We start from the raw sequence: 13,775 nt of genomic DNA, 5'->3' as shown, positions 1-13,775 counted from the left end.
ATTCAACACCCCTTTATGATAAAGGTCTTGGAGAGATTAGGGATACAAGGGTCATTCCTAAATAAAATAAAATAAAATAAAATAAAAGCTATTTACAGCAAGCCGACAGCTAACATCAAATTAAATGGAGAGAAACTCAAGGCCATCCCACTAAATTCAGGAACACGACAAGGCTGTCCACTCTCTCCTTATCTCTTCAATATAGTGCTTGAAGATTTAGCAATAGCAATAAGACAACATAAGGGAATCAAGGGGATTCAATTTGGAAAGGAAGAAGTTAAACTTTCATTATTTGCAGATGATATGATAGTATACATCTGTTGAGAATTCTCTGTTCAGTTCAGTGCCCCATTTTTTAATTGGGTTCATTAGCATTTTAAAGTCTAGTCTCTTGAGTTCCTTATATATTTTGGAGATCAGACCTTTGTCTGTTGTGGGGTTGGTGAAGATCTTTTCCCAGTCAGTAGGCTGCCTTTTTGTCTTAGTGACAGTGTCCTTTGCTTTACAGAAGCTGCTCAGCTTCAGGAGGTCCCATTTATTCAATGTTGCTCTTAATGTCTGTGCTGCTGGGGCTATACGTAGGAAGCGGTCTCCTGTGCCCAAATGTTGTAGAGTACTTCCCATTTTCTCCTCTAACAGGTTCAGTGTGTTCAGATTGATATTGAGGTCTTTAATCCATTTGGACTTGAGTTTTGTGCATGGTGATAGACACGGATCTACTTTCATTCTTCTACAGGTTGACATCCAGTTATGCCAGCACCATTTGTTGAAGATGCTTTCTTTCTTCCATTGTGTGCTTTTAGCTCCTTTATCAAAAATCAGGTGTTCATAGGTTTGTGGGTTAAGATCTGGGTCTTCTATTCGATTCCATTGGTCGAATTCTCTATTTTTATGCCAATACCAAGCTGTTTTCAATACTGTAGCTCTGTAATAGAGTTTGAAGTCAGGGATAGTAATGCCTCCAGAAGTTCCTTTAGTGTATAAGATTGTTTTGGCTATCCTGGGTTTCTTGTTCTTCCATATAAAGTTGATTATTGTCCTCTCAAGATCTGTGAAGAATTTTGATGGGATCTTTAAGGGGATTGCATTAAATCTATAGATTGCCTTTGGTAGTATTGCCATTTTTACTATGTTGATCCTCCCAATCCAAGAGCAAGGGAAATCCTTCCATTTTCTGGTATCCTCTTCAATTTCTTTCTTCAAAGACTTAAAGTTCTTGTCAAATAGGTCTTTCACTTCCTTGGTTAGAGTTACCCCAAGATATTTTATGCTATTTGTGGCTATCGTGAAAGTTGAAGCTTCTCTGATTTCTTTCTCTTCTTCCTTATACTTTGTATATAGGAGGGCGACTGATTTTTTGGAGTTGATCTTGTAACCTGCCACGATACTAAAGGAGTTTATCAGCTGTAGGAGTTCTTTGGTGGAGTTTTTGGGGTCGCTTATGTACACTATCATATCATCTGCAAATAATGAAAGTTTAACTTCTTCCTTTCCAATTCGAATCCCTTGATCTCCTTGTTTTGTCTTATTGCTATTGCTAGAACTTCAAGTACTATATTGAAGAGATATGGAGAGAGTGGACAGCCTTGCTGCATTCCTGAATTTAGTGGGATGGCCTTGAGTTTCTCTCCATTTAATTTGATGTTAGCTGTCGGCTTGCTGTAAATAGCCTTTATTATATTTAGGAATGACCCCTGTATCCCTAATCTCTCCAAAACTTTTATCATAAAAGGGTGCTGAATTTTGTCAAATGCTTTTTCAGCATCTAATGAGATGACCATATGGTTTTTTTCCTTCAGTTTATTTATATGATGGATTACATTGATAGATTTTCATATGTTGAACCAGCCCTGCATCTCTGGGATGAAGCCTACTTGATCGTAATGGATAATTTTTCTAATGTGTTCTTGGATTCGGTTTGCCAGTATTTTATTGAGAATTATCACACAGAAACTTTATTAATTATAACACTGTTTGGCCAATTAAAAAATGGGGCACTGAACTGAACAGAGAATTCTCAACAGAAGAATTTCGAATGGCCAAAAGACACTTAAGGGCATGCTCAACCTCCTTAGCAATCAGGGAAATGCAAATCAAAACAACCCTGAGATACCATCTTACACCTGTCAGAATGGCTAAAATCAAAAACACCAATGATACCCTTTGCTGGAGAGAATGTGGAGTAAGGGGTACACTCATCCATTGCTGGTGGGAATGCAAACTTGTGCAACCACTTTGGAAAGCAGTGTGGAGGTTTCTCAGGAAATTTGGGATCAACCTACCCCAGGACCCAGCAATCCCACTCTTGGGAATTTACCCAAGAGATGCCCAATCATATTACAAAAGCATCTGTTCAACTATGTTTATAGCAGCATTATTTGTAATAGCCAGAACCTGGAGACAACCTAGATGCCCTTCAGTGGAAGAATGGTTGAAGAAAGTGTGGAATATATACATATTAGAGTACTACTTGGCGGTTAAAAACAATGACATCTTGAATTTTGCATGCAAATGGATGGAAATAGAAAACACCATCCTGAGTGAGGTAACCCAGGCCCAAAAAGATGAACATGGGATGTACTCACTCATAATTGGGTTTTAGCCATAAATAAAGGACATCGAGCCTATAATTCGTAAAATCCTAGAGAAGCTATATAAGAAGGTGAACCCAAAGAAAAACATATAGTTATCCTCCTGGATACTGGAAGTAGACAAGATTGCCGGACAAAAAATGGGAACATAGGGGTGGGGTGGGATGGGGGGAGGGGGGATGGGGCAAGAAAAGTGTGAAGTGCAGGATGGGAAGAGCTTGGGGGAATAGGATGGTTGGGATATAGGAAGGGTGGATATGGGAACAAGGAATTATATATCTTACTTAAGGGAGCCATTCTAGGGTTGGCAGAGGCTTGACTCTAGAGGGGTTCCCAGGTATTCAGGAAGACGCCCCCAGCTAGGTCCTTGGGCAGCTGAGGAGAGGGTGCCAGAAATGTCCAGATCCTATTGCCATACTTATGAATATCTTGCATATCACCATAGAACCTTCACCTGGCATTGGATGGAGAAAATGACAGAGTCCCACATAGGAGCACCGGACTGAGCTCCCAAGGTCCCGATGAGGAGCAAAAGGAGGGAGATCATGAGCAAGGAAGTCAGGACCGTGAGGAGTGCATTTACCCATTGAGACGGTGGGACAGATCTAACGGGAGACCACCAAGTCCAGTTGGAATGGAACTGATGGAACAGGGGACCAAACCGGGCTCTCTGAATGTGGCTGACGGTGGAGGATGACTGAGAAACCAAGGACAACGGCAATGAATGTGAACTCTACAGCATGGACGGGCTCACTGTGAGCCTTAACCTTCACCTGGCGATGGATGGAGATAGAGACAGAGCCCCACATTGGAGCACCGGACTGAGCTCCCAAAGTTCTGATGAGGAGCAGAAGGAGAGAGATCATGAGAAAGGAAGTCAGAACCATGAGGGATGTGTTCACCCACTGAGATGGCAGGACAGAACTAATGGGAGACCACAAAGTCCACTTGGAATGGGACTGATGGAACATGCGACCAAATCGGACTCTCTGAAAGTGGCTGATGGTGGAGGCTGACTGAGGAGCCAAGGACAATTGCGATGGGCTTGGTCTCTATGACATGGACGGGCTCTGTGTGAGCCTTGTCAGTTTGGTTGCTCACCTTCCTGGACCTGGAGGGAGTTGGGAGGACCTTGGACTCAACATAGTGTAGAGAACCCTGATGGCTCTTTGGCCTGGAGATGGAGGGAGTGGGGGTATGTGTGGAGGGGAGGGGAGGACTGGGGGAGGAGGAGGGGAGGAGATGGCAATTTTTAATAAAAAATAAATAAACTGGAAAAAAAGAGTTAATAAGAAGCCTGATCTAATGGGCCCATCAGTTTATAACATAATGTAGATTTCTGTGTAATTTCTTTGGGTCTTAATGATTGTGGGAACTGGGCAGGATGGAAAACACAGTCAAGAGTAACACATATGTCTTTCATCAAACTATATGTACCATTTATGAAAACTCACACTTGAGAATATAGAGAAAACTTGTAATTGTAAGATATTGTTGATAGAGTTTAGATATAAAAAATTAGGGAATAGGCTATCCCGAATATTTTATATGAATGTAAGAAATTAACAAAAAATAAAAAAATATTAAAAAAGATTAATTTTTCCTTACAATTCTCAAACATTAATGGTGTTTATTAATGAAAACAGCCTCTTTCTTTCTTGGTATGATTTTGGATCTCATGTTTTCCCAAATCTCACTTTAGTGGAAGCTCGATTTCTCACTGCTGGTGATTTGGGGAGAGAGTGTAAAGTTCAGAAGTTGCTACCCTGGTTGAAGTAAGTGAGATCATTGGAGCTTTGCAAAGAAGGGGTATTGGAACCTTGGCCATTCTTTTATAGTTTGTTCTTGGTGGCCAGGAGGGAAGCAACTTTTGTTTTAGCAGTCACTCCTTGACATAATGTTCTGTGTGTCGCAGGCTTATAGTGGTAGGACTAGCTGACAATAAACCCAAGTCACAAAAGTCACCCAAACTGTAAATAAGCCCTTGTTCTAAGTTATTTCTTCAGTAATGTTGACACAGAGACAGAAAGGGACTAAGAAGAGGTCCCTGATCACTCTTTTGTCACTGTAGAGTTTGTTTACTTAGCTTCAGGGATATAAATTCCTCAGATCATTCCGATAAGTTGTAAAAGCAATGAATTTTAAGATATTTCTTCTTATGGAGGAATGTCCTTAATTTTCCTTTCCTTTCAACCTCGGTGTTAACATTTTTATTTTACTTAAATTTTTTCCATCATGAAGGTTTTCAAAGTTTATGTTTCCTGATGAAATTTTGGATGCAGTAGATAACCTAGTGCTGTTTCCTTGTCTTATCACCCAGATATACTGACTCAACAGGCCATTCTGTGGTCCAAAGCTCAGTTTTATACAAGCATCTGAATTTATATAAGCATCTGAAGTTTTTTCCTGGAAAAACTTCTCATTTCCTTACATTAAGTGTCTATATTTTTTCAGGCATGAGAATATCCAGTGTGACCACATTCTCTTTCTCTCTCTCATTCCACCCCACCCACTTTTCTTTCTCTCCTTTATTACTATCATGGAAATAGGACATCCTACTTGGATGGGCCTCTCCTAGTTCCATGATGACTAGAGATCTGAGATAATACTCTGAACACTCAAGCAAAACATGTATTCCCTGTTCTTGCTATTCATGCTTCATATGAGCAAGAAGCAAAAGATAAGAGATTCCTTTTTTCTTTTTTTTTTTTATTTATTTATGTATGCATGCATCATGAGTGTCCTGTCCTGTATGCTTATATGCCAGGAGAGGACATCAGATCCCATTATAGATGGTTGTGAGCCTATGAGCCACCATGTGGTTGCTGGGAACTAAGCTCAGAAGCTTGGAAGAGCAGCCAGTGCTCATTAACCACTGAGACATCTCACCAGCTAGAGACTTCTTTCTTCATTCTTGTTTTTTTTTCTTTCTAAAGTTCATACTATGGGAAAGACTCCATAGCACCATACTGATGAAAGATGTTTCAATCACAATTTCTACCATGGTGGTGGCCTACATCCCTGTAACTAATATATAATACAGTTGAAATCTCCGTGTTTTGTTTCCCAAGACAGTAAGAGTGTCTCTATAACTTTGGAGTTTGTCCTTGAATTAGACCTTGTATACCAGACTGGCCAAAAATTCACAGAGATCCACCTGTCTCTGCCTCCTGAGTGCTGGGATTAAAGTTATGCTCCAACACCCCGGGGTCTAATTCTTCCTCTTTTGCACTTAATTCACTTGAGGCTGAAATAATTGTTTGAAAAGTTCTTAAATGCAAGATAATGATTTAATATAAAATAACACTTTATGGATTCTATTTTGATCATTTAGTGGAAAAATGGTCTATTTAGGAGGACACTTGAAATTAAACATATGGAAGCAGTTTAATGCCAGAGGACTATTGCAGATACTGCTTCTCTGATTAGAAACCATAAGCACCATGAAAACAAACGGTTAGACTCAGTTCTATCAGCGGAACATTGATCTGCATGACCATCTGTTGTGGAATATTCCTTTACATTGTGTGAAAATGTTTCAATGTGACTGGTTTAATAAAGAATTGAATAGCAATTACATAGGCAGAAAGAGATGGGACTTATTGGAACAGAGAGAAGTTGGAAAGGAATAAAGTAGTTGCCAGCAGAGGCAGAGAGAACAGACATGCAAGAGGAGAGGTAAAAGCCATGAATCATATGGCAACATGTATATAAATAGAAATGGGTTAAATTATAAGAGCTAACAGAACAAGACTAAGCTATAGACTGCATAATTAATTAATCATAATTAATCATAATTAATAAGTCAATTTTGTTTGTGTGTGTATGTGTGTGTGAGAGAGAGAGAGAGAAAGAGAGGAAGAGAGAGAGAGAGAGAGAGAGAGAGAGAGAGAGAGAGAGAGAGAGAGAGAGCACAAGCTGGCAGTCCAAAGAAAAGTCTGACTATAGCCATCATTCTTTGCCACTCACTGGGCGATTTCTTAAATAATAAAAGACTTAGAAAATAACAGTAACTTTACCTTCACAGAAAGGCTGAGGACTCCATCCAGAAGCTGTGCAGATGGCATCCCCTCTTTCTCTGTACACAAAACCTTGATGACATTGATACTGAAAACTTTCATCCACCTTGTAAACTATTTTCATAGATAGAGCTTCTCCGTTTTCAACTTCTGGTGCTGTGCAGTAAATTTCTAAATACAAGAGAGTAATTGTATCATGTTTCCCATGAAAGGAACTCTGCTGGGCAAGTCATGTTTTCACATTGGCAGTGTTTTTTTTTTCCATTAGGCCAATCAGCCAAAAGCAACCAACCAAGCAACAATTGTTTTGACCTGACGGCTTTCCTAATCATGTATCTGCTGTTTCAAATATTAATTTTTGAAAGCTAAAAGTATAATTAATTGTTTTTAGCATTATGGTAAATTAACGTCTTGAAATAAGTGGCCAAATATAACAGCTCTCAGGTTCTTGTGAAAATGAAAATGGACACAGCCTTGCAGGTTAATATTTTCATTGAATAATCTACAAAAACCACATCTTATGATTATCCACAGTAATTTTCAGGACCGCACTTTTTCTAAAAAAATCTATTAAGGTCACATTCCATTTGATCTTTGAAAAGTCATAGGCTTCTGTTTTGCTGTCTTTGCCATGCATGTGAATTTTTTTTTTTTTTTTTTTTTTTTTTGGTTTTTTTCGAGACAGGGTTTCTCTGTGGCTTTGGAGCCTGTCCTGGAACTAGCTCTTGTAGACCAGGCTGGTCTCGAACTCACAGAGATCCGCCTGCCTCTGCCTCCCGAGTGCTGGGATTAAAGGCGTGCGCCACCACGGCCCGGCTACATGTGAATTTTTTTGCCAAAAAACTAAGGACAAGAAACTCCTACTCAATGGTTTCTCAGCCTTCCTAATGTTTGCAACCTTTTTTAATATACAGTTCCTCACATTATGGTGACCTCCAACCATAAAATTATTATTGTTTCTACTTCACATCTGTAATTTTGTGACTTGTGAATTGTAATGTTAATATCTGATATGCCAGGCGGGTCTTGGACTCCCTATGAAACAGGCCATTTCACCCCCAAATGGGGTGATGACCCACAGGCTGAGAACATTGTCTGAAGGGGAACATCCCATCTCCAGCAAGTTCATTAGCGTGGGAAAGCAAACCATTTAAAGTTTCATAAAGGTTCTTGGAAAAATTGAGCACACTTGATTAGGCTCCTACGTCCCCATGCCCTCAGATCATTGTGCATTGTGCTCCAGCCTTTGCAGCTTTTTTGTGAGCCTGCACTCATGCTGGGGTAGGCTTCAGATGATGTCCCTTATCTATTGGTCACTGCTTCTATCTACCCCTGGAGCTATAGTAACTCTTTAGTTCACAAAGCAGACGTTGGTGGAGGATTTGTTGTCAGTTTCCTATCCTGAAGTATAACAATGTTTGTTCTAATCTCAGTAATGGGGTTATGCAGCAACATCCTGAAGTGGGGCTTCTGTAGCAGCGATGAGGCTCAGGACAACACTGCTTGCCTTAGACACCGTCTGTCTTTCCACCTTTGCCCCATGGCTTTCTGAGATCTGCTATGCTTGCTCTTGTAAGGAATTTACATCTGAAAATACCTTACTCTCTCTTGAAAAATAATCTCAAGGATCAAAATTTCCTAGGATATCACTTCTTAACAACATTAATTAAATTGGTTTAATGTCCAGTGGAACAAAATGATCGTTCAAATTCAGCTTCCACTTATTCAGGTTTCATTAGCAGCAAGTGTTTTAAAACAGATACTGTTTCTTTATTCAAAAGATTGTGGTGGATGTGAGAGAAAATACACTGTGGCAACATTTTATTTTTCCCAACAAAAATTTCCAGAAAAACCTTTGACAATTATGCTCACCCATTTAATCCATGCGACAATGGATATACCACATAAACAAATTGTGGGACAACAATAAAGAACATGGAGGAAGCTGGCTTCACAGAGCATACACAGAGAAAAGGACAGTAGCCCCTATCCGTTACCCCAGATTCTCTTAACACATTAGAAAAAGAAGAAATTAAAGTTAAAGTGAGTAGAAGGGTGTTTGTGTGTGTAGGGGGGATGTCATATCCTGAACTGAAACAATGAAGCAGAAAAGTAAAAGGAATGATGTTTGCAATACTCAAACACATTCATATGTAAAATAAACTTTAAACACTGATACTACAAAAATTCTTAAATTAATAACAGTTAATCAGATTTAGCAGAGAAAAGTAGAGACATCACCAATATCAAGAATGATTGGAAATATATCTTTTTTTAAAACCCATTTTTAAAAGAACAGACAGAGAACATTTTGGACGTTCTTGTCAATTAATTTGACAAGTTAAAACTTATTGGAGTTTAAAAGTCATAGACTATACAACTCACTCAAGAAAAATATTTAAGATGAATATAGTTGCTTCAGTATGAAAAATGTATACTAGCTAAACATTTACAGAATAACACAGGACCTTCTGCTGCACACAACAGAATAGTGCTTTAAGGAATCAAAGATCTAAGTACACAGGTATAACAATCATTAATAGAAAAATTAAATGATTCCATATCAATTGTCTCTAATTGTATTCCAGAAAAGCATTTTACATTCATAACCAAACACACTGTAGAAGTCACATGACAAGGGATCACAGCAGCAAAATGTTCAAAATGTAAAATGATACATATATTTTAAACTTAATGTAAACATTACAAGTGTGTTAATTAAGAGAAATGTCATACTTCTCCAACAATAGATTTCTACAACCTATGCTTTTGTTTAACATTTGAGTGATTTAAATTACATAGTTCAGAAAGAAAAGAATTGAAGGTCTAATATTACAATAGTCACTAAAGATGGTTTGATGTTGGGGAATGTAAAAGTATACACAATAGTGGAAGAGAACAGGAAGTCAGTACTGCATACACATAGGATAAGTACATATTTAGGAATAATTAATATCAATTTTGTAGTAGAAGATGATCTTTTATCAAATAAACATTAACATTTAGACATTCAAATACAAAATAATAAGCTTAAAATTTTTTTCTCACACTCATATAAAATTATCATAAATATTGATCATGTGCCTAAAGGGAAAATCTAAACTTCTAGAAAAACATCTGCTTTTGAGTTAGGCAATGACATTTTAGGTGACAGAAAAAGAATAAATATTGATAAGTTTTTGATATCTGAATAGTATCAATGTTATAGAAATTTACCTGGATAGGACTTTTATAAAATTAAAAGTCACAGAAATATTAAAAAATCATTGTTTTCATATAGATCAGCACTATTAACAAAGACACTAGAAAAAATCCATAAAATTAAAAATATGAGCAATACCAGCATGGTGGAAAGGTTATCAAATAAGAACTCAGTAGAAATTTTAAACAGGTCACTAACATTATTCACATAAAATTATAAATCAGTGAAGATAAAATTTCTTAGAGATTAAATACATAATGAACAGTTTCAAAAAATAATGCTAGCAAAAATTTCTCACCAGCAAAATAGTACAAGAGTGCAGTTGACAAACATTCAAAAACGTTTAAACATATTGTATTAATAAATATGAAGACTCAATATGCTTATGAATTATTTCAAAATTTTTCTGAAAATTCAAGGTAATGTCATTCAAATCTAACCAAGGTTGTTTAAAAGAAGTTGAAAATCTATATTAAATAAAGAATACATGCAAATCAAACAAACTTTTAGAATTCTTAATACTGAAGCAAACTAATTACAAGTGCATTTATTTAAAAATACTGTACTTAAAAAATTAAAATTCTTGACTGAAAATTGACTTAGAATTATGTTTTTAAAACGCAAATGATAATGAAAGGAATTCAAATCAGCACTATTATGTTTATCATTTTATACACATTTATTTTGAAAATAAAGTATGACATTACACAGTCATTTACAAGAACATAGAACATGAAGTAACTGTCAGCACAAACATTAGCACAGAGATTAGAGAAAACATACAAACCAGATAATACACAATACCTCAGAATTTCCTTTCCAGCTACACATCATGGAGAATTCAACGACAATTATCAGTACCTTAATATGGCATGTCACTACTTGAATATATGAATGATGTGCATGGCTGTAATCATATTTGTTATTTTTAAACTATATTTTTATAGTTATTGTGATTGCAAAGTTTAGAGTACTATAAATTAAACAAAAGTTTACTCATTATTTTGTTTTAATGTCTGATATTTGTGTTTACTTTGCTATATACTTACCAAGAATCCTAAGCATTCACTCACACATACTTGGAAATAAATACTTGACACAGTTAATATAGATGGGACAGGGAGTCGAGAGTATCTTGTGATCTCAGAGCCAGTTACTTACCGATGCATTTGGGTTGAGGAGACCAGCCATTCTCTGTACACGTAATAGTGTCCTGACCATTTGGAAGACTGTAGCCATGGTAACACTGGATTCTTACAGACTGGTCTTGTATGTAGTTTCCTTTCTCTTGTAGAATTTCCCCATTCTCTATATGATAGATACCACATAGCCCTAAGGACCATAAATTAACCATAAATGTTAAATTAAAAAGAAACCACATTCATTTATTTTTTAAAAAAAACTAAGGTTTATCTTTATAATAGTTAAATAAGAATGTGTGACATCAACAATAAAACCAATATCAAAAGTTTCAAGAATAGCACTTATCTTAGATTTTATGACTAAAACATGCCAGCAATAAAGATAATCTCATAGTACTCATTTTACAGGTTTATTTCATGAAAAGCTGCTCACAAGACAGAAACTAGTCACTTTTGTTCACAAACTTTTCTGTTTCTTATTTTTTCTCATGAGAAACTTAACAGTAATTACATATGTGCTCTTCTCTTTCCACTCTTTGATAGAATTAAACATGATTTAATATAGACAATGACTTACTGCGGCATGGGACTGCTGGCTCCCACCCTTGTGCAGTGCAGTGAATGCTGTCCCAGTATGTCCCTGAAGGAGGCAAAAAATCCTCTGTTGCAGTAATATTCAAATGACTTTCCTGTAGCTACTGGGAAGGAGGGTTTGTGCTCCTCTTCATCATATAGACCCCCATTATTGATTTGTGGAAAATCACAAGGTTGACCTAGCAATAAAAAACAAAAAGAAAAACATTCATATCAGAGATAAACGGCTTGACCAGTGAATTAGTTTCTATTAATTACAATAACTGCAAGTCTAGAGAGTGCTCAGAGAAGGAGACAAATAAAATCCATACTGTTGAGGTATATGAGGAGGTCTTTCCTCATGATTTCAGGTTATGCCTGACATGTCACCAGAGAAGTGGGTTAGGGATATTTATTAATATCCAATGTGATAGCTGCTTATTTATAATTTTTATCAGAACTGAAACCCAATTTGATTAAATCAAAGTAAACTATTCTTTTAACTTCATATTGAAGTACTATATTGCTCTTTGTACTAATAAATTTATAGGTAATGTTTCATTAAATTTCCCATCCATGCTATTATTTACAAATAATAAGTGCTTTTAATATCAGAAAAGTATTAACTTTTCTATGAAGTATGATTTTACTTCAGAGGTCCTCATGTGGTATGTTAAAAGAATTTATCCAATACATGACAAAACACAGAAATCTTATAGCTTCCTTGTCCATTCACACACACTAACATTTTTACATAGTTTATAAGGTTAAATTCTTTTTATCTTGAGTGTTCTTTTTTAAATTTTTAGAATTTTGCTTTTCATCGGACATCAAGAACCTAAATTAGCTCACTGAGATTTCTTTTTAAAGGGTTCTAAAAGGGGACATGATTTTAAATAGGGATATTTTAAGCCTATAGACACATTCCTCTGCCTCTTAGGTAATCTTCATTCTCATGTGGGTAGTTATGAATCTGTGTTTTTTCCCTTTTATAAATGATTCCTCAAAACAATTTTAATATTCCTCAAAGTGAATGACCAGCAGAGGTAATCAGTACTTACAGCTGCCCCATTTAAATATTACACTTTTCCAGACGCAGGTTGTGGCCCCATCAGCAGTGATGGTTGGTCCATCACAGTTTTAATTCAGGCTGCTCACAACATTGATTAATATATTTACTAATTTTCAACTGTTTTAAATAACTACTACATAGTTCATTTTTTGATCTGGCACAGGAACTCCTAATTTTTATTGTCAAATTTCATCCTACTTCAGATTCAACATGGCACACAAGATCAATTTGTAGACTCCCTCCTAATGAAGATTAGTGTTTATCATCTGCTGTATTAATTCAGTTTTGAATTTTCTGTATTTTCCCTGGAGCAAAAAACAATTTGATGAAAGACACGAGTAATTGAACAGGCCTGAGAAAAGAGCAATATACATTTTAAATAAAAAATGTATTTAATAAAATTACAATGAGATTTGCCATCTTTATTTTACTCAGTGAAACACCAGAAATTCTGCTGTAAAAAACTCAAATTCAGATATGTTCAGGTCACAGACAATCCTGGTATCTTTGGGAAGATCTATATTGTGGATCTTGGGTTTGAGGTTCACTGAACTACTCAGATTCCACAACTGTAATTGTAAATGTCCTCAAAAGCCTATGGCAGGGATTTCATGAGATCTTGGGGGAATTTAAATCTGTTTTTGTGATACGTTGACATGACACTGAACAATCTTCTAAATATATATGTTCATATTTTGCATAATTAACACTGTCAACATCAATCAGAGATGCTTTTCTTTTCTGGTAAGCTGTGATGAATGTAGAGCCTTGTTAATGCCCAAGGTAGTGGAAATGGTGAGGGTACACCCATCATTAAACAAGACATTTACACCATCCCACAAAAGTTCAAGGAGCACGTGGAAGGAAGGGCACAAAGATTCTAAGAGCTAAAATGTAGTCATCATGGCTGTGAAATATCTTCTGGACTATTCAGAGGTGTTATAATCACAAACTACATAAACAGATCAACATCTACAAATGTCTGTACTGAGTCTATCAAGAATGACCCATCAACACCCAGGCATGAATGGAGTAAGCTCTGGGAACTCTGGCCCTACCTCTGAACTATTTCATCTGATTGATTCAGAAAACAAAAACAAAAACACGGGTGTCATTGATTTCATCTGTATTCCCACTACTGACTACAGTAGCTTCAAAAATACAGTAGCAATTCAA

General features: G+C 36.5%; 1 protein-coding gene across 1 annotated transcript in view; it reads right to left on the bottom strand.

Moving 5' to 3' along the window:
- The window catches only part of LOC119827887 (complement factor H-like), a 47,890-nt gene that overhangs the window by 14,184 nt on the left and 19,931 nt on the right, over window positions 1-13,775 (bottom strand). The window contains exons 2-4 of the mRNA XM_038349833.2: window positions 11,532-11,727; window positions 10,974-11,144; window positions 6,611-6,781 (exon numbers count right to left, since the gene is read on the bottom strand). Coding sequence (XP_038205761.1) covers window positions 6,611-6,734 — 124 coding nt within the window. The 5' untranslated portion in view covers window positions 6,735-6,781; window positions 10,974-11,144; window positions 11,532-11,727. The remainder of the gene's footprint in view (window positions 1-6,610; window positions 6,782-10,973; window positions 11,145-11,531; window positions 11,728-13,775) is intronic.

Source organism: Arvicola amphibius, chromosome 12 (assembly GCF_903992535.2).
Source record: "Arvicola amphibius chromosome 12, mArvAmp1.2, whole genome shotgun sequence".
Taxonomy (NCBI): Eukaryota; Metazoa; Chordata; class Mammalia; order Rodentia; family Cricetidae; genus Arvicola; species Arvicola amphibius.
This window is presented reverse-complemented; position numbering and strand designations above follow the sequence as displayed.